Source organism: Adiantum capillus-veneris, chromosome 12 (genome assembly GCF_014529385.1).
Source record: "Adiantum capillus-veneris isolate H3 chromosome 12, ASM1452938v2, whole genome shotgun sequence".
NCBI classification, from domain to species: domain Eukaryota; kingdom Viridiplantae; phylum Streptophyta; class Polypodiopsida; order Polypodiales; family Pteridaceae; genus Adiantum; species Adiantum capillus-veneris.
This window is the reverse complement of record NC_140942.1, coordinates 99,838,453-99,857,699: the sequence shown is the minus strand read 5'-3', so window position 1 is coordinate 99,857,699 and position 19,247 is coordinate 99,838,453. Positions and strand designations below refer to the sequence as shown.

The following is a 19,247-nucleotide window of genomic DNA, read 5'->3' as shown; positions in this document are numbered from 1 at the left end:
AGAGCTTATCTTCAAAGCAGTTTGCACATTGCATAAAAATGATGGACATAGAGTGAAGATATGGTCATGCTTCACACTTATATAGTTGTGCATATTAACCCTTACACTTAAGAGCCCCTTGAACCAGATTAACCTTCAAGTGGAAGATTATTAGGGTTCACACCAACTGACCGACCGTCCATCTCTAACTCATTTACCCTTTATTTCTCTTAATACAAAAGTAATAAAGAGACACACACAAGAGGCTCCTTCTTGGTGTTGTGTTTCCCCAAAATAGTTGCTCCTTGCCTCTTCCTACACCCACGCGCACGGGGGGGATTCCTCCCCACAATCTTTGCTGCATTTTTGTGTCTACCTCAAGCCGTAGCTAGTGCAAGGTATATTGGGCAACATCCATTGGCATGGATGTGCTAGGCTACAATTAGTCCCTCGTGCTTTAGGACTTATTGATCCTCTACATCCTCAAAAGGCCGTGTTAGGTTGTATTTGATATGCAATTGCTTGTGAGTGTAGTATCAAGGCAAGGGAGAATCAATTTATTCATCTGGTTTCAAATCCTTCTCATTTTGAGTTTAGGAAGAGAACTAATAACATTTGTATAAACCTTACTATTTTACGTAAAATTAAAGGGAAATAGTTCCCTCTTATCCAAATTTGAGAGCCTAATTAAAGGGAAATAGTTCCCTACCAAATTTGAGAGCCTAAGAGCATTTGGATAAATCTTTTCCTACCACGATGAAGAGTTATAGACTTGCTATACTTGTTATACTACAATTTAGCAAGGAGATGGCATGAAAAGAAGAAGTCCAGGCACGAGGTCAAAGCATGTAAAAGGTATGAAGCGACATGGGAGAGAACAAGTAGTTACAAGTACACAAATGAAACCTCCACATTAATAGATTGCATTATATAAAGTTACAAGGCTTCCAAAAAAGGACCCCAACTTCAGAGGTAAAAGAATGTATGTCTCTCAAGCTCAGTATGGATACATGGCTTCTTGCGAAGCCAGCAGCAGCGAGGACAATATGAGGTTAGGGTGAAGCTCGACATTCCTGCTTGCCCCCCATTGTCCCCAAAAAGTCTTCCAGATCTTTAGCTGGTCGAATTCTTCAAACGTATGATTTAAGGAATACCTCATTCCAAGGTCCAATGCGCCTTCAAACAAGCACTGAACCAACAAAACTCTCACCTTGTCCAAAGGAATTATTCCTCCAGTACCGTGTCCAAAGCATAGCACTTCTCTTTTTGTGTTTTGGGTAAAAGTCTCTTTCATAATGTCATCTGGTACATCAAAGCAAACAACATAGCCGGCAAACTTCTTGAAAGTCCTCAGTGGCTCATAGTAGACATGCCGAGAGCATTTGCACTTGTCAATTCTCTTCTTATCCACATTCTAATGTGCTAGGTCCACGTATGTGGTGGGTGCAAGCACATTGCACCTCTTCCACATTCGCCACAAGCTGTAGAACTCATTTTGAGTTCTTCACAATGACTTGCAAAGATTAAATCTATATTTCTGGAAACCTGCAGATTGCAGAAGTCTTCAAGCTATGCCACTCATCTTACGGCAAGAATCAAAGGCCCTTGACAACTTTTTCCATCCAACAACACCTTGCAACTGTCCTGTGTGTGTTTCTTAAACCAATGAAACGCATCTCATGGCCTCATGACGTCATGATTCGGCACATGCTTCTTGCATAAGTGATGAATCCTCCATTGGACTTGGTAATAGAGGCTTCTGCAGCAACTCGGTTCCAGGAAATACCATCATGCTTATGTCTTTGAGAGAGAACTTAAGGGATGAATCCAGAGGTTTAAAACCAAAAGCAAGCGTCCAAGTATCAAAGAGCTCTGGAATTGCAGGTAAAATAAAGGAGGCCACTTTGAGCGAGCTCATTAGCTGTAAATAAAGCAAAGGGGAGTTAGCAACCACTTCGCTGCAGGTCTAGCGCAGTATGAGCGGCATGTTGAGCAGGAAAAGGGTATTCCCGATTATCACTCACATTTTCAATAATACCCACGAGTAGCCTGCACATGCCCTGGCGGCGATACTTTTCCCTTGTCCCTATGAGTGGCATTTCTGCTAGCCGAACACCATGTATTCTGTCCAATTATCTGATGCAGTGAGTATGGAGATAATAGTTTTACTGAAGTAAGGTTGGTAATAAATTCAATTACCTTATTGTTGCTACAGAGATTATTTCACCGTCCTTTTCTAAAACGGCAGTATAAAAACCTGCATAGTTCAGCCGATCAAAGTCTGACCTGTAAAAAAACAGTAACCAGGGGGAATTTATGAGAAGTTCAATGCAAAATAAAGCCGAATACCAGATGGGGAAAACAAAATTCATGCAAACAAGAGACAAAACAGAGTAAGTCTTCGTTAGCGATCAATCAACCATAACTTTTTCCACAGATAGAAAGGCTATAGTAGAAAAATACCATCGGTTGTACATTGCATGTGTGATCATATCAACATTTGTACGTGGATCAACCATTGGATTGAAGCACTCTTTTATAACAAGGAGAGCCACAGCTAGTTTGCTGTGGCAATCAATTTGTGTTATACTCTGGGTTGACTCTCGCATGTCATCCTCCTCCGTGCACCGCAGCAAAGTCCATGAGAAGCCTCCAGGAAGTGACTGTGAAATGCCGACCAGGCTCCGCAGACATGAAAAGATCTGTGAAGGAAAATATTTTAGAATGCAGTTCACAAGGATCAACCACCAGAGGCCAAACATTCATGAGACCTGATCTAGAATGAGAGATTTCCCCTCAAAATTGCCTTTTCTTTGAAAAATCTAATACATAGAAAACCAACAGCGAGAAAACTTTTCTCCATCAATGTCATCTGAACATCTGCAATTGCTTAAGAAAACAGCAACAGAATAATTGCTAAGCAGTTCATCTTATCCCCTCCGAATAAAATAGAATCCAGTACAATGGCGGGCATTAAAGAAAACAAAAGCATGAATCCTTCAAGCAAGCCTCGCGGCTTTTGTGGACGCTTTGCCCAGATCTGTCATGAAGGCAGATTAAACAGAAGAGGAACATACACCATTCATGTTAAGGTCTTTGAGTTTTCTAATACATCAGGGTTTGAGCCGTAACAAGATTTGCTGGAAACTACAGTAAGATTGAGCAGCTGTTATGATAGAGGATGTTCACACACATTGCATAAAAAAAACAGCTCAATTCCTTGACTTCCCCCTCCATTCCCCTCCTGGCAGGATAGACTTCGATATACACACGTGTCATGAGTCATTTTTACCTTTAGGAGAGACGTAAAGTTAATGTTTCTTTCACATTAACTCCAGGTGCCACTCCAAGCTAAACCTGACAACCCACGCTCAGAGTTGAGTCTGGCCCACTACAAAACAGCGGAGCGCACAGAGGTGAGACGCTAGAGAGAAGAAAGAAAGATTTCTTTATTGGCATCTTCTTGAGGCCGAAGTCTGCCTATGAGACAATGTATCCAGAAAAAGGATAGAAGTGTTGAAATTAAACCTGCTACAAATAAAATAGACTGACATCGAGGTGTGTGTACATGTGTATAAGTAATGAGGGGGATGGAGCTCTTACTCTTAATAGATGTGGAACTATATGTGAAAGCGCGAAGCAGAAGGTACCGGTAAGTGCCCGTCGCGATGTAGTGCAGGATTGGGGCAAGAAGCAGGAGGCGGAGTGCAGCAGAGAGGAAGCACTAGGGATCGAAGCAGGGAAAGAGAGAGAGAGCTCACGTTTTTGGGGAAAACTCAATAAGTGAGTCTTTTATTATAAGTGACTTTAAAAAAATGTGTCCAAGTTCCAAAGTTAAAAAATGTACAAAAAGGGGATTATTTAGGCCTTTAACCCAACAACCTCCCACTTAAAGGCATAAATGACGCCTTTAAGTTAATCAACTCCCACCAGCTGTATGCAATGCTCATGTTAAGCCTTAGCAAGACTCTTGGTGAGAACATCTGCAGGGTTATCTTCTGTATGGATCTTAGTCAAGGTGACTACACCATCCTCCAATACTTGTCGTATGAAGTGATACCGCACATCTATGTGTTTGATACGCGCATGAAACATGGCATTTTTGGCTAAATAGATAGCACCCTGGCTATCACAACCCAACACGGGTGTATGAGCAAGCATGCAAGTCTGCCCAACCAAATGGCCTCTTTTGAAGCCTCAGAGGCTGAAATATATTCAGCCTCACTAGTACTCAATGCCACAATTTTCTGTAACCTAGAACACCAAGAGACTGCACCACCATCAATGGCAAATACATATCCACTGGTAGATTTCCTGGTATCCATGTCACCTGCCATGTCTGCATCACAATATCCCTGCAACTTTAAGTCACTTTTGCCATAACAGATACACTTTGAGTGTGTACCTTTCAAATATCTCAGAATGCATTTGACAGCTTCCCAATGCGCTTTGCCAGGATTCGACATGTATCGACTAACAACTCCCACTGCATAAGCAATGTCGGGACGAGTGACAACCATAGCATACATAAGAGAACCACAAGTTGATGCATAAAGGATTCCTTTCATTGCTTTCAATGCCACCTAATCCTTTAGGCAATCTGCTTTGCTAAGCTTAGTGTATGGAGGTAAAGGTACCCCAAGAGACTTAGCATCAGTCATATTAAATCTGTCAAGTACTTTTGCAATGTACCTTTCTTGAGATAAAAACAGCAATTTCAGCTTTCTATCTCTACCCAAATCCTTCATAGCAAATGCTGAATTTAGCTTACGTTTCAGAGCATCAAGACTAGTCTTATGTTTCCCGGCAAGAAGCATGTCATTAACATAGAGAACAAGTATGATGGGACTACCATCTTCATCCCTTTTCGTATACAAACAATGATCTACATGGCTGCGTTTAAAGCCTTGCGATAGCATAAAAGTGTCAAAACTTCTTATACCACTGTCGTGATGATTGTCTCAAACCATACAGAGCCCTTTTCAGTTTGCATACAAGTTCCTCGCGTGTAGGAACTACAAAACCTTCACACTGTTTCATGTATATGTCCTCTTTAATGTCACCATGCAAAAGCGTTGTCTTTACATCCATTTGATTCAATTTCAAATCAACCACCGCAATGAGAGCAAAAAGGACACGTAAAGTTGTAAGCTTTAGAACAACAAGAGAAAAGATTTCTTGAAAATCAATTCCTTCTTTCTGTGCATATCCTTTTGCAACCAATCTTGCCTTGTACTTGGGTTTTTCATCCACTATCTTAATCTTGGATACCCATTTGTTAGGAAGAGCCTTTCTCCCTTTAGGCAATGGCACAAGATCCCAAGTATCATTTGCATACAAGGATTTCATTTCCTCTTGCATCGCAAGCTTCCACTTACTGCTTGACGCACATGACTTAGCCTCTTTATAAGTAAGAGGTTCACCCTCATCTGTCAACATTACATGATCCAAAGAGGGATTAAATCTCTGCGGTTGCCTTCTCAAACGAGTTGGCCTGCGTACCGAATGATCTACATTCTCAGGCAACGGTTCTACATCATAAGGCAACTCATTTTCAGCTCTATCATGCTGCTGAAAATCAATTTCAGCCAATTCAGGTGGCTGTCCATCCTCATTAGGAGCATCAAAATCATGTCCTACCTCTTATGGCTCAAGGTTAACCGGCTGATATCAATTTCAGCTTGCAGTAATGCATCATGAGGCTCTTTTTCAACATCAATGGGTGGCACGGAAGGCTGAAATCTGACTGTTTTCTTGTCAGCATCAGATTTTGTAGCATTCTTAAGCAATTTTGCCTCATTGAACACTACATCTCGGCTGCGCATTACCTTTCTAAACTGTGGTAACCACACTCTATAGCCCATTTCACCTTCTTCCCCATAACCTAGGAAGACACCTTCAATGAACTTCATATCAAGCTATAGTTTGCCAATGATCGGTGTAATGGTAGCATCCCGTCCGGGTGCCGATAGAACTTCCTCCACCTGTGGCCTCAGCCTGTCGGGCGTAATTCCAAATCGAGCCGCCAAAAGGAGTTGGCCTTGGCTCCTTCATCAAAGAAAAAGAGGGCTTCCTGATCTTTCACTTTGCCCTAAAAGCGGCAAAGTTTTGCACTTTCATTCATTTGATTCAGTTTGGGCCCCGCGCAATGTGCTACCAGTTCTACTTTCACCTGCCTTTTCTGCCACGTTCCTCAGCTGCTTTTGAACTCTCTGACCTTTCTCCATCCTCTTCATTCGGTGCCTTTTTAGGGCACTTCGCGGAGATGTGCCCAGTTTCCCGGCATCCAAAACACTTCCCCTCTTTGATATAGCTGACCCTCTCTCGAAGAGTGAGCTGGAGTTGTGCATCCTTTTCTTTCTATTCTAGGGTACTCTTCTTCTTTCTACTTTCATAATTAGAAGTCTGTTCGGTTCTCTGCATCATGATCTCATATGTGGGGTAAGTCAAACTGCCTGAATGAATGGCAAAACCCCGTTTCACAAGACTCATCAATACGTGAATGGAATTTGACTTTTGCTCTAAGCAGTGATCTCCGATCTCTGTAGGAAGTCCCAAGGTAAACCGCTCAATCTGTTCTTTGAACGAGATCTTCTTAAATGAAGAGGCTGGTAGAAAAGAGCTCCAAAATCTCTCGCAATATGCGTCCAATGAATCTCTCTTGGTCATCCGAAGATGGTTCCAAGCAGTTCGTATGTCACGTTTGTACTCTCGAGTCAACTAGGAAGAAATAAAAAGCCTTTGAAATTTCAGCCATTTAACTGGCGCTTTCTTGTTCAATAGAAGCGTGGGCCACCAAGTTTGAGTATTTCCCCTGAAGTAAGAGATAGCTCTCCGAATTTTGGAGTGCTCTGAGTAACGCCCTCCAGAGAAAGCTATGTCAAACTGCTGTATGAAGGCCAAAGCCTTCGAAGCATCTCGAAAACCAGAAAACGTGTCAAATTTAATTGAATGTCCACCTTCTTTGAACTCTCTGACTTTCTTGCTTTTATCTTCCAGGAAGTCATACTGGTTGACTTTGTAAAAATTCTTCTTCCTTGCATAAAATATGCGGTCATCGGAGTCCGAACTATCCAAAGACGAGTTCTCTGTAGAATTGTCCGAAACTCGGCGAGATTTAGACTTCTTTGCCTTTTTCTTGCCCTTTCCGAAGCATTGCTTTTTGCTTCGCTTTTTGCCTTTTCTGTCTTCTTCGCTCCAATTGGAAGAGCTAGAAGAACTCTCAGAAGAAGACAAAGAAGAAGAACTAGGTAATCCTTCAAACTGCACACGCTTCTTTTGCTTTCTTGCCGAGGCAAAAGTAGATTGACGACCCAAATAACCCCGGAAGTCAGTTCCTTTCTTCTGCTTTTTGTCGTGCTTTTCAACTTTGTTCTGCGCATCAAAAAGCTGAGAAATATGTGCATTAACCACCTCTTCTAATTCTTGCTCAGTAAACATCCTTGGAGTAGGAGGTTTCTTGAGTACTGGTTTGGGGGGTGGTTCTGTGGTTTGTTGCTACTGTGCATACACCTCGTTGAAGGAGGTCTGGGTCATAAATTTTGCAAATTTTGGGTCCTTCGGAAAATTTAACATCAGCTTTCTTGTATCGTCGATCAATCGTCGACGCTCCGTCTCTTCAAACTCCGCCGGAGTAGGCCAAGGCGGGCCGTACTTCTCGCGTGAGTCTTCTTCATGATCTCTTCCCGCATCTCCGAATGCTTGGCCCCAAAGACTGGCGCCCCTTTCGGTATTTCTTTTTTTGTATTAATCTGCGACTCAAAGTACAAGGGAGTGGGAGGCTCTCACTCTCAAACTCTGCGTCCAGATGCTCTGAGAAGTGGGAGGCCTGCCCACTTATTTAAAGGTTACAAGGGATGCCCAAAAGCAGAGCCCCAGAAGCTATACATCAAAAGGTTTCAAAAATAATGGGAACTTCTCTCTCCAAGCTTGATTAAAAAATAAAGCAAATCAATTTGCCTAGAAACAGCCTACGCTTGCGTAGCCAAAAGCAGTCCCAAAACTGCCACAAAAACTGCCCTCGCAAAAGCTGCCACGTCAGTTGTACGAATTTCGTGATCTGCGCCGCAAAACACGGGCCTGTCCGTACGATGCAGCCACGTCATCATTTCAGCCACGTTCTCCGCGGGACTGTTCATGCCAAAGGGGGGGGGGGGTGTGCGTGTGTACTGGGCAGCCACATCACCAGTTTGTGATATAAAGGCTAACATGAGAAACCATTATGTATCAACCTAGAATCTAGACTAGGCAAAACCTAACCAAACTAATATGTTGATGTCACAACTTAATTGAAATTGAGCTTGTATCCTTTCCTAAGTGTTCTCTATAATTTCTAGTCTCAAAATTGTTTTCCTCTTTGAATTCAAGGTATGTAAAACAGTGCATTTAGGATGGCCACCGATAAGTAGTCACAGATTAAGGTGGATCCACACATTGCGTTAGAACATTGATAATGCACACTGCCACCGAGTTAATTTGAAAAGACGCCTGTGACATGTAACTCGTACATATCGTGGTCACACTTGCACACAGAAAGAATTGATGCCTTGAAGTGTGGGCTAGATCCGCCAGAAACGACGATTACAATCAATAAGATGGCATGCTCATGAAATATCGCTCATTGTGCATACGTGAGTTGAATGCTTCTATGTTTTCACAAGTATCTTGTATTTATGTTTTGAACCTAGAATCGTGATCTACACGAAAAGAGCTTTCATTTGATACACATATTGATATTTCTTTTTGTTAGCAGTTTTTCAAAGAAGGTTCTAAAAGCTTCTAAAAGAATCTGGAAGATTCTACGAGGAGGATACTAGAAGGACAAGAGGATTTTGAATTCTAAGAGAACTAGGATTGTGGAAGGACAAGTGGATTTTGGATGGATTCCCGACCTAAGTAGCCGGGGTAATCCACTCCACGACTTTTCTTTCAAGAGCCATTCGAAAACTTCATAACTTGGTTGACCTGTTGCTCGATAAAACCATTAAACTCATCCTAGGAGTCCACCCGCCGCTTGTCTGCAATCGGCTTAGATTTTTGCTCAATAGCCGACTTGAGAGGTGAGTGACTGGCAGCCTGCCATCTCGAATGAATCTCGTCAAGTGGACAATTCTTCAAAAATTTTGCATACTACGGGTCCTTGGCATATTTGAACATTTGATTGGCACAGATATCAACCTGAAGCCATCATTGCGCTTCAATCTTCTCAATGTCATTCAGCCAAAGAGGGTCGTACTCTTCTCCCAAAGTCTCTAAAGAAGTCCAACTCCCACTAGATTCTCTGTAACAAATTGTTGACGTGTCAAAGCCTAAAGAATGGAGCCAACTTACAGATGCCGGCCGAGGGGCCTAAACCCTAAGAAGAACAAGTAACAGAAGAAGTCCACCCAACTTATGGGGACTCCGTCCGATGGGGCCCCAAGTGACATAAAGGATTAAAATAAAGGAGGACCCGCACACATGCAAAAACTGGTGACATGGCAGATTTTCGAAAATTGCACTGGCATGATGACGTGGCATGCTATACGGATTTCCGCGTTTTGCGTTGGCTTATGACGTGGCAAGGTGTACGGATTTCCGTGATTTACGCTGGCAGCTTTTGAGCATTGCTTTTGGACCAAATGCTTTTGAGTTTTGAAGGCTTTTCACTGTAACTGCTTTTCACGCCAAGGGCCTTTAAATATGAGGCTAGGGCTCATTCTTTGGCATGCTTCCTGGCGAAGGTGTAGAGTCTGGAGTACCGGCTTGTACTGAGTTGATGCAATATAAAGAAATACCGAAAGGGGCGCCAAGGTTTGGGGCCAATACTCTCTGGGGTGGAATTCCGCCACTCCATGTCGCGTGTCGTCTCACTCTCTTTCAGTTCAGTTGTTATTGAAGTGCTAAAAGTCTGTTCAGTCTGTTCTTTTCTATTGGCACGTGGTGCCCGTCTTGTGACATTCTCTGTTGGTCTCCTCACTCGGGCGAGTAGGGATAAATGTCTCCTCCCTTCCGGATTCACTGTCAAAATCCATGTGTGCTAGGGGAAAAAGGATCAGATCCTTCGTAGAAGAAGAATCTGAGCTCTAATACCACTATAATAGACTTGGACACCCCAAGATGAAGATCTAAAGCAGCACACATGAGAGAGACTGGAAACAATTGCACAGAATTGAAAAATAGAGAGAGAGAGAGAGAGAGACGACACGGCACGGCAGAGTTCCACACCCAGATGCACTGGCTGTAACCGGCCTGTTCAATCCAAAAAGGGCGGTAGACTTTACTTTAAACCTTGATTTAGCTTTCACCCATTATTAGTCGTCTATTTTACCTGTACTTTCAAGACACAACAAAGGGGAGAGGGATACAGGCTGCTAGATTGCACCTGTATGAGTAGACGGACACCAGATTGGCCCCTAACTTAGGCGCCCCTTTCGGTATTTCTTTATTGTTCAAAAGAGGGAATAAACGCTGTGGTTCCCTACAAGCTGCCCCGCACAAACTCGGCTGAATTTCCACTGTTCCAGCCTGATTTCGGCAGCATAACTGTACTAGAACCCTTCACGGTCAGTATTCCCACGCATTGACTGACTTTCCCGACGCCTACGGGCACTTTGCAAAACCTGGCGAGAATCTGCAGCACGCTGAATTCTCTGTTTTCAGCCCTGAAAATGCGCCAGATCGCCTGTACAGCGGTCCCCTTGCGTCCCCGAACCTCCTGGGGGTATTAGGGTCCGTTTAGGGCCAAAACCCTAAACCTGCAAAAATACACAGCAGGCTGTAATTCACTGTTTCGGGCTCCGTTCTGCGTGCCGGTCGCATCCCTAGCAAGTCCTCGAGCTCCCGCACCTGTAGGGCTACTTGCCCTTTGAATCGGACGAGATTTCTGGCGTGAAACCTCTCCGAATTCACCTGTACCTGCGGGGGGATTAGCCGCTAGCTAATCCAGTACCTGTGCAAGAGGCTCTTGCCTCGGCAATCGCGCATGAACCCACACAACTGTACATTGGTCAAATGAAAAGCCCACTAGAGGGGCATAACATACTGCCAAAGGGGAGAGAGAGGGCAGTGCGTAGCGTGCAGGGCATCACTCCTGGCACCGCACTGTGCATAAGAGGGAAAGCAAGCACTCCATAGCTCTTAACCTGTGACAGAGAGTTGCAAAATGAGCCTCCCAACTATAAATCACGTTTTTGCCTTCTCTATAAGTAGTAAACTGGCCTCAAAGTGCCAAGTGTCACTCATTTGTGCATTTTCCCGCTTTAGACCCTCGGGTCTAAAAATATCTCACCTGCAGCCTCTGTTGACTTGGCCACAGAGTAACAAAATGATCCCCATGTCAAACTGCACGTAATGACGCGAAGACATTTTCAGGTCCCAAAATAGCAGTTCCCTAAATTTTAGGAGATGCTGCCATTGTATCTTTCTAGGTCATCCGACCCTCTTTGTACACTGCGGCCACATCCAGAACTGAAATGTAGCCTCTGTAGCAAAGGATTCCACTTTGGCTAGTCAATGACCCCACTTGGCTAACCATAGTCCTTGTCCAACCTTAGTGCTCTCTTGCCCTCAGGCCTGGACTCCCTCTGGACAGTTCCACACTAGCTATGCAATGCAGGGCAGTTAGATTTCCCGAGGGGTGTTTCCAAAAAGTGAAAGTAAATAGATAATAAGAAAGAAATCAACAAAAAGGATAGATAGTAGTCACACGCTGGTGACACTGGCGCCCCTTCTCAGGATTTCTTTATTATCATGCTTCATAAAGTACAAGGTCCGAGAATGCTCTCTCTAGCAATGCTCCAAAAATTGCCGAAGAGATGAGGCCTTGGCACCCTTATAAAGGCCCTTGGCCTAGGCAAAAGCAGTTACATGAAAAGCTTTACTTTTAAATACATCTGACCCAAGAGCCCAACGCCCAACGGGCTGCCCATAATACGCGCAACAAATCGCGGAAATCCGTACAATGTGTCATGTCCGTAAAAGGCAGGCCAATCTGTAAGCTGCTGCCACGTATCACTTTTTAAGCAAACTAAGTCCTAGCTTTATCTTAGGGGTTTTGGGCCCTCAGCTGGGTTCCATAAATTGGGTGGGTTAGGATTTTAATTGCTAACCCTATGGGGCCCTCGACAGGAATCTACAAGTTGGAACAAGTTCTTTTTCTTCTTCTTCTTTCACTAGGGTTTAGGCCCCTCTTATGTCCGGCCTCCGTCCTTTAGACCATGCCATGTCATCACTTTGTGACACCAAGTCTTCTACCACGACTTCAAATTTTCCTATACTCGGAGACCCAGGTTATGATTTACCTCTTGAGGTTGATGAACCCTCTTCTCCTATTCTTGTCTCTCAGGCTACGGAGGAGGATGTAATCGTTCAAATGATACAAACGACAATAGTTCTCACCACAGTGCAGAGGTAGAGCCAATTGTACTAGTAGCTCCTCCCATGGGGAAGAAGTCAAACAAGCTACCGAAGTGGCTGCTCGAGACCGTGCGAGATGCAACGACTTCAGATTTTCCACCAAATTGGCACGATGCCGGTACGTCACGATACTCTCAGTGACTTCGGTTTGCTAAGGTAGATGGGACTTTATCACAAGTGAACTATGCTTTGATGTCGATAGTGATCAAGGACAGAGATCCTCTGACAATTGAGGAGGCGCTTTCACAAGCAAAGTGGAAGTTGACCATGCAGAAAGAACTTGAGTCCATCAAAAAGAATAACACTTGGGGGTTGGTTCCACGGCCTGCCAAGCAGAAGGAGATTGGTGTCAAATGGGTCTACAAGACCAAGTACAAATCTGATGGTTCTTTGGACAACCATAAGGCACAACTCGTTGCGAAGGGCTTCTCTCAGAGACAAGGTGTGGACTACGACGAGACCTTTGCATCAACTCTGAGGTGGTGACCATTCAGACGGTTTTTGCCCTTGCTGCCTTCCAATTTTTCAGACGGATGTAGTTTCAGCTTTTCTCAACGACAACTTAGAGAAGGAGGCGTATGTGGAGCAACCTCTAGGGTTCGAGGATCCACATTTTAGAGACATGGTTTGTAGGTTGTTGAAGGCTCTCTATGGCCTCAAGCAAGCCCCTCATGCGTGGTACCAATCTTTCTTCATACGACACTTCTTTCGACATTCTTCTATAGACCTAGATTTGTATATTTACAATGAGGGGGGATTAGTAATTGTTATTCTCTATGTGGACAATTGTGTGATCACAAGTAGCCATGTTGAGTACAATCGCAGTACTATGGAGACCTTGGCTAAGGAGATTGAGATGACAGATCTCAGCTTGCTTCACTACTTTCTTGGATTGGAGATATGGTAGACAGAGGGGGGCATCTTTCTTTCTCAGGAACGCTATATCCAAGAGTTGTTGAGAGCATTTGGTATGACCGAGAGCAAACCCATTCAACCCCTATGGATCCCAATCAGAAGTTGTCACGTATGACCCCTCAGATATAGCAAATATCGAAAACTGGTCGGTTCTCCTATTTGGGTTCTCAACACCCGGTTTGATGTTAGTTTCCTAGTGAGACTTCTCAATTCTTTCATGCAGGTACCCGCCGAGCCACATTTGGAACAGGCTCTTCGAACTCTGCGGTATTTAAAGGCGACCTAGTCATTAGGCATTCACTATGCGACTGGAGGTACAAACTCCAAGATCATCCTACGAGAATGGAGTGATTCAAATTGGGGTGGAGATCCAGATGGACAACAATCAACTACAGGTTACGCCTTTTATTTTGACTCAGGAGCAATTTCATGGGGTAGCAAGAAACAGCCTACAATTGGCTTATCTTCCATAGAGGCAGAGTATAGGGCTGTTTGTGAAACCTTTATGTACGTTAAGCACAAAAGGTGAATCACAATAGCAAACACATCTACTTGAAAATAGAGAGAGAGAGAGAGAGAGAGAGAGAGAGAGAGAGAGAGAGAGAGAGATCAAACATGAGACACAGGAAGGCGAAATTCCTTCCCTAGAAGCGTTGGCCCTCAAGACGAGGGCCCCCGAAGGGTATTTCTTTTATATTGCAAAAGATGTCCAATACAAGTTGATGTCACGAGTGCTCAAATCCTTCTTGATCTTCACAAGACTCAAGCCTTTGTCGTCTTCAAGAAATGCTCAAAGAGAGAGATCGCCCAAAAACTAATGATCCCCACAAATGCCCTCAAGAGGTCTTTATATAGATAAAAGCCTAGCCTTTTGGGTGCCCTTGACCCTTGGCTTTTCATTTGTCCAACCTTTGGCTTTTCATTTGTCCGACCTTAGGCTTTTCATTTGTCGGACATTTGACTTTTCATTTGTCTGACCTTTTGCTTTTCATTTGTCGATGGACTTGGCTTATAAAAAGAAGGGCACCCCACTTTCTAGGGTTGATTTGTGACATACCCCCTGTTGAAAAAATAGTAATCGTCCTCAATTACATTTGCAAAACATAACAAGGGTAACACAATAATATTTATCGTTAGTCAATCAATCATGTACATGGCATGCATCACATGTATCTAGGCATAACTATCTAGTTCAATATCGAACTCTCAGATACTCCATATGCACTAGAATCAATCAGACTAGTCATCACACCCACTTCTTATCTTGAACTCCACGGATTTCTCTCATGCACTAGAATCAATCTGATTTATGTCCAGCCATCTCATCCTCATTAGAACTTTTGATATCTTGGAGTAGCAATATTAGCCATCACATCCAAATCTCACCAATCTTTGACGGATGTCTTGATGCATATCCAGTTTATCTCATCCAAATTGAAACTTTTGATGCACTAGATTTATCCATATTACTCGTGGGTTGGGAAGTAAGGACTTCCTCCAATCAACTTTACGGATGTCTCTGATGAATTAGTACATCATCAAGATAGAATGATGCAGACATTCCATCCAACCATACTCAATCAAATAATAAGACATTAGTCAAAATGAGAAAGTTAATCATTCTTGTTGCAACTTTCATCAAAATACATAGTGATGGCAGAGTGCTGTCACAATCCAAAAGCCTCAAGGTAAAGCTGGAGTATCTGCCAAGTCTTCCTCCTCCATCCATTTGGCATCCAAGGCTAGATAATTCAGAAACTTGACCAAATATTTCTGGATTGGCTTTCCTTTGATCTTTCTTTCCTTGTGTGCCAGTATTTGTTCAGGTTAAGGATTTCCTCTGTTTCCTCAACTTCAAGTTGCTCGTCAACAATCATATCCTCTAGCACTTGTCCTTTAAAAGGACGCAGAAGACTCACATAAAAAGCATTGTGAATCTTCCAATGATCTGACAGCTTCAATCTCAAAGCAACATCATTGATTTGCTCACTGATTTGGAAAGGACCATAGTATCGCATACTCAGCTTTGGATAAAGCCTCTCGTTGCACTTTTCCTTTCTGAGGCGTGTTTTTCAAACTTGAGTAGTACCCAATCATTCTCTTTAAGCTGCATGTCTCTACGATGCTTATCCGCTGCCTTTTTGTGTTTTTCGAGAGACTTCTGCAAACCCTTCTTTATCTTGGAAAATGAGGTATCAAGATCCTCCAAAAAGCAATCTGCCTCAAAAATCTTATCTTTGGTGCACAAGATAGGCGGAACTTTCTTGCCATCTTAAACAATTTCAAATGGGGCCTTCCCTGTCGATGTGTGGACCATGTTGTTATAGGCGAACTCCACCAATGGCAGATATCTATTCCACAATGATTTGTGGTCTGAAACATAACACTTTAACAAATCCAACACAACTGGATTTGTAATCTCTGACTGCCCATCTATTTGTGGATGAAAAGAAGAAGAGAACTTCAATGTAGTTCCCAAATTCTCACATAAAGCTCGCCAAAACAGACTCGTCATCCTGGGATCTCTATCTGAAACAATAGATGTCATCTTGGGATCTCTATATGAAACAATAGAAGAAGACATCCCATGGTATGTAAAAATATGAGTAATGAACAGCTTTGCCATATGATCTGCTTTAATTGTCCTCTTTACACGGATAAAATGAGCTTGCTTATTAAACCTGTCTACAACAATCCATATGCCAAAAGTGTCCACATCTACCTTGAGTTGAGGCCAAAAGAAGTATCTATTGCTTTTAATGTAGTCTCAATTCCACGATGCCCTGAAAAAGGTGGATTATGACATTCAGTCAACACTTTCTGTCTAAGTTGTCGGGTGACACACAACTTAGTTGGATTTTCAAGTTGTCTTCATCAAAATCCTTCTTTAAGAGAATAACATGGAATATCTATTACTTTTAATGTAGTCTCAATTCCACGATACCCTGAAAAAGGTGGATTATGACATTCAATCAACACTTTCTCTCTAAGTTGTCATGTGACACACGACTTAGTTGGATTTTGAAGTCGTCTTCATCAAAACCCTTCTTTAAGAGAATAACCTAGAACAGCCTCAGAATCCTATAAGCTATCATAAATGCTTTGAAAATCGGGATCCGTAGCATACTGTTGTCGCATGTCATCCAACTCGTGATGAAAAATAGCAATGACTGCTGAAATTTGTGGTTTGCGAGATAAGGCATCTACAACCACATTCTTCTTCCCCTCTACATAAACAATCTGAAAATGAAAGAGACAAAAAATTTGCCCATCTCATATGTTTGTCTGACAGCTTCGGTTGTGACAAGAAGTATCTCAAACTCTGATGATCAGTATGAACTGTGAAATCAGCTCCAAGTAGGTAATGTTTCCAAGTAGATAATGCATGAATTATTGCAAGAAGTTCCTTCTCATAAATCTGTGCAACTATCTTAACCTTAGAGAATAATCTACTCTCATAGGCTATCACATGACCATCCTGTGGCAAAACTGCTCCTAAATTGTTGCCACATGTATCACAATGCACTTGAAAAGGTTTCTGCAGATTGGGAAGCACAAGGATTGGTCCACTCATAAGCTTTTATTTCAGACGCTCAAAAGTTGTGATCTGTGTCTATTTCCAAGAAAAGGGAGCACATTTCTTGGTCAAATGATGCAAAGGTGTTGCAATTTCTGCAAATCCGAAAATGAACCTTCTGTAGTAAGAACATAGCCCCAAGAAACTGTGCACATCATGCACGTTCCTAAGAGATGGCAAATTCTGAATAGTCGCAACCTTGGCTAGGTCCATTCTGACACCCTCTGGAGAAATAATATGTCCAAGAAAGTGTATCTCCTGTATGAAGAACTCGCTTTTCTTGCCATTGATAATAGACTTATGATCTCACAAACTTTGAAGGACCTTTACAAGATGCTCTTGATGTTTTGTTTCCAACTTGGAGAAGATAATGATATCATCAAAGAACGTCCCCACAAATTGTCGGTGCTCTCGAAAGATTCGATCCATCATCCGGTTAAATGTGTCTAGAGCATTAGTGAGGCCAAAAGGCATCACGAAAAACTCATAAGAGTCCAAAAGTGTCAAGTGCAACGGAAGTATTTAAGGATTTTGTTCGGATCTAGTACTCCGCACAAACACAAGGGACACTTACTTCACTTGAAAGAACTGAATTGAACTGAAAGAAAGAGAGAGACAAGAGAGAGAAAAGAGACGGCACAGGGATGTAGGGTCCCAACCCTCAAGGGCCCCCTTGCTCTGTTGCCAGAGCAAGTACTTTCTTTATTCTTGCACAATGCTGTTACAATGATGCTAAATGCTGAGGTATTGATGCTGAGGGGTACTGATGCTACTAATGTTGTGTACTGGCTACTGATGGGACTACATTGACGCTGATGAGGTCGACGACGAGGTACTAATGGGGTCTATGTCGACGACGACGATGACGATGTCAAGGCTGAAATCTAAAAATGCTGATCTCATCTGATCTGAATCTGGAAACGCTGATCTGATTTGAATCTGGAAACACCAATCTGATCTGAATCTGAAAACGCTATTCTGATCTGAATCTGGAAATGCTGAACTGATCTGAAATGCTGGCGATGCTGGGCTGGAAACGCAAACTGGCTATAGGTAAGAAAAAACATTGAACTTCTATGGCTGAAAATGCTGGGCTGACCCTAGAGAAACCGCTAGAGTTCCTGAGGTGTTGCCTGACTACTAGGTGCCTGCCTCCTTGTGTCTCTGCTTCTTCTGCTCTCTATTGAGCGCCTTGGCCTTCCTTATGTATCTGCCAGAGGATGGGTCGAGTCTATATACTGAAAATGATCGTACAGTGCAAGAGAGGGTATGCAACTATGACTGGCCTAGATATGCACGTCCTGCTAGAGGCTTACAAAGGTGCCATGCTCACTCCTAAGCTACTAGATCATGCTAGATTGTGGCAGAACATGTCCACGTAGCGCAAGTGAAGTGCGCACGTGACAAAAAGTGGTACGGAATGTTGTCTTGTGAACATCCTCACGAGCAATCCGGATCTAATGATAGCCACTTTTAAGGTCAGTCTTGCTAAAATGACTCGATCCTTGAAGTCGATCAAGGATGTCGTCAATCTTGGGTATAGAAACTTGTTCTTGATTGTAATCTTGTTGAGTGCACAAAAATTGATGCACATTCGCCAGGATCCATCCTTCTTCTAAACAAGCAAAACTAGTGCACACAAGGGTGAAAAACTGGGTTGAATCAATTCTTTCTCGGGAAGATCATCGACCTGACTCATGATCTCCTCTTGTTGTGTCGGGCTTACTCTGTAAGGGGTCAGTTAGGAGGTGAGCTCCCTGAAATCAGATCAATGGTATGATCCTCAGGACGCTTAGGGGGCAACTCCCCCAGTAGGCTCTTTGAGAAACAATTGTCAGTGCAAGTCGTAGAAATCTGCCACGTCAGCAGGTCGGCAAATCCGTACTCGTCTGCCACGTCATCACCTCGTTACACTTTTTTGTGTGTGTGTGCCGGCTTTACTCTAATGCCTTTAGTCACTTGGACCCCATCGGACGAGGTCCCATAAGTTGATGGGAACTCTTTTTTGAAAATAGGCCACTCGGCAAATCTTTGCAAGTTGGTAAACCTTCTTCTGTTGCTTCTAGGGTTTAGGCTTCTCAGCTGAGATCTGCACATTGACTCCGTTCTTTAGTTGCTTGACACGTCAGCAATTTGTGACATCCCCCCTTCTTGAAAGAAAGTAATTGTCCGCGATTATAACATATCTGCAAAACAACTCAATTTAGCTCAAAAATTTTCGAGGGTCATTTCGAGGAACATTCTGTGGGACAATCAATTTTCTCATTCCAAATTGGAGCTCTCGATTCCCTAGGTCGTTGGCTTCCCAGAAGCATCTCATCCGATAAGGAGTCTCATTCTAGATCCGAACTCTTGATATCCTGGGTCATTGGTTTCCCAT

General features: G+C 43.1%; 1 protein-coding gene across 7 annotated transcripts in view; it reads right to left on the bottom strand.

The window, feature by feature from the left end:
- Positions 1 to 864: 864 nt before the first annotated feature.
- Positions 865 to 19,247, bottom strand: part of LOC147446212 (uncharacterized) — a 33,653-nt gene continuing 15,270 nt past the window's right edge. For all 7 annotated transcript variants that reach the window (XM_086525473.1, XM_086525474.1, XM_086525475.1 and 4 more), the window contains 4 exons: positions 2,443 to 2,681; positions 2,179 to 2,265; positions 2,004 to 2,103; positions 865 to 1,900 (listed from right to left, as the gene is read on the bottom strand). In XM_086525473.1, coding sequence (XP_086381599.1) covers positions 1,673 to 1,900; positions 2,004 to 2,103; positions 2,179 to 2,265; positions 2,443 to 2,681 — 654 coding nt within the window. In that variant the 3' untranslated portion in view covers positions 865 to 1,672. The remainder of the gene's footprint in view (positions 1,901 to 2,003; positions 2,104 to 2,178; positions 2,266 to 2,442; positions 2,682 to 19,247) is intronic.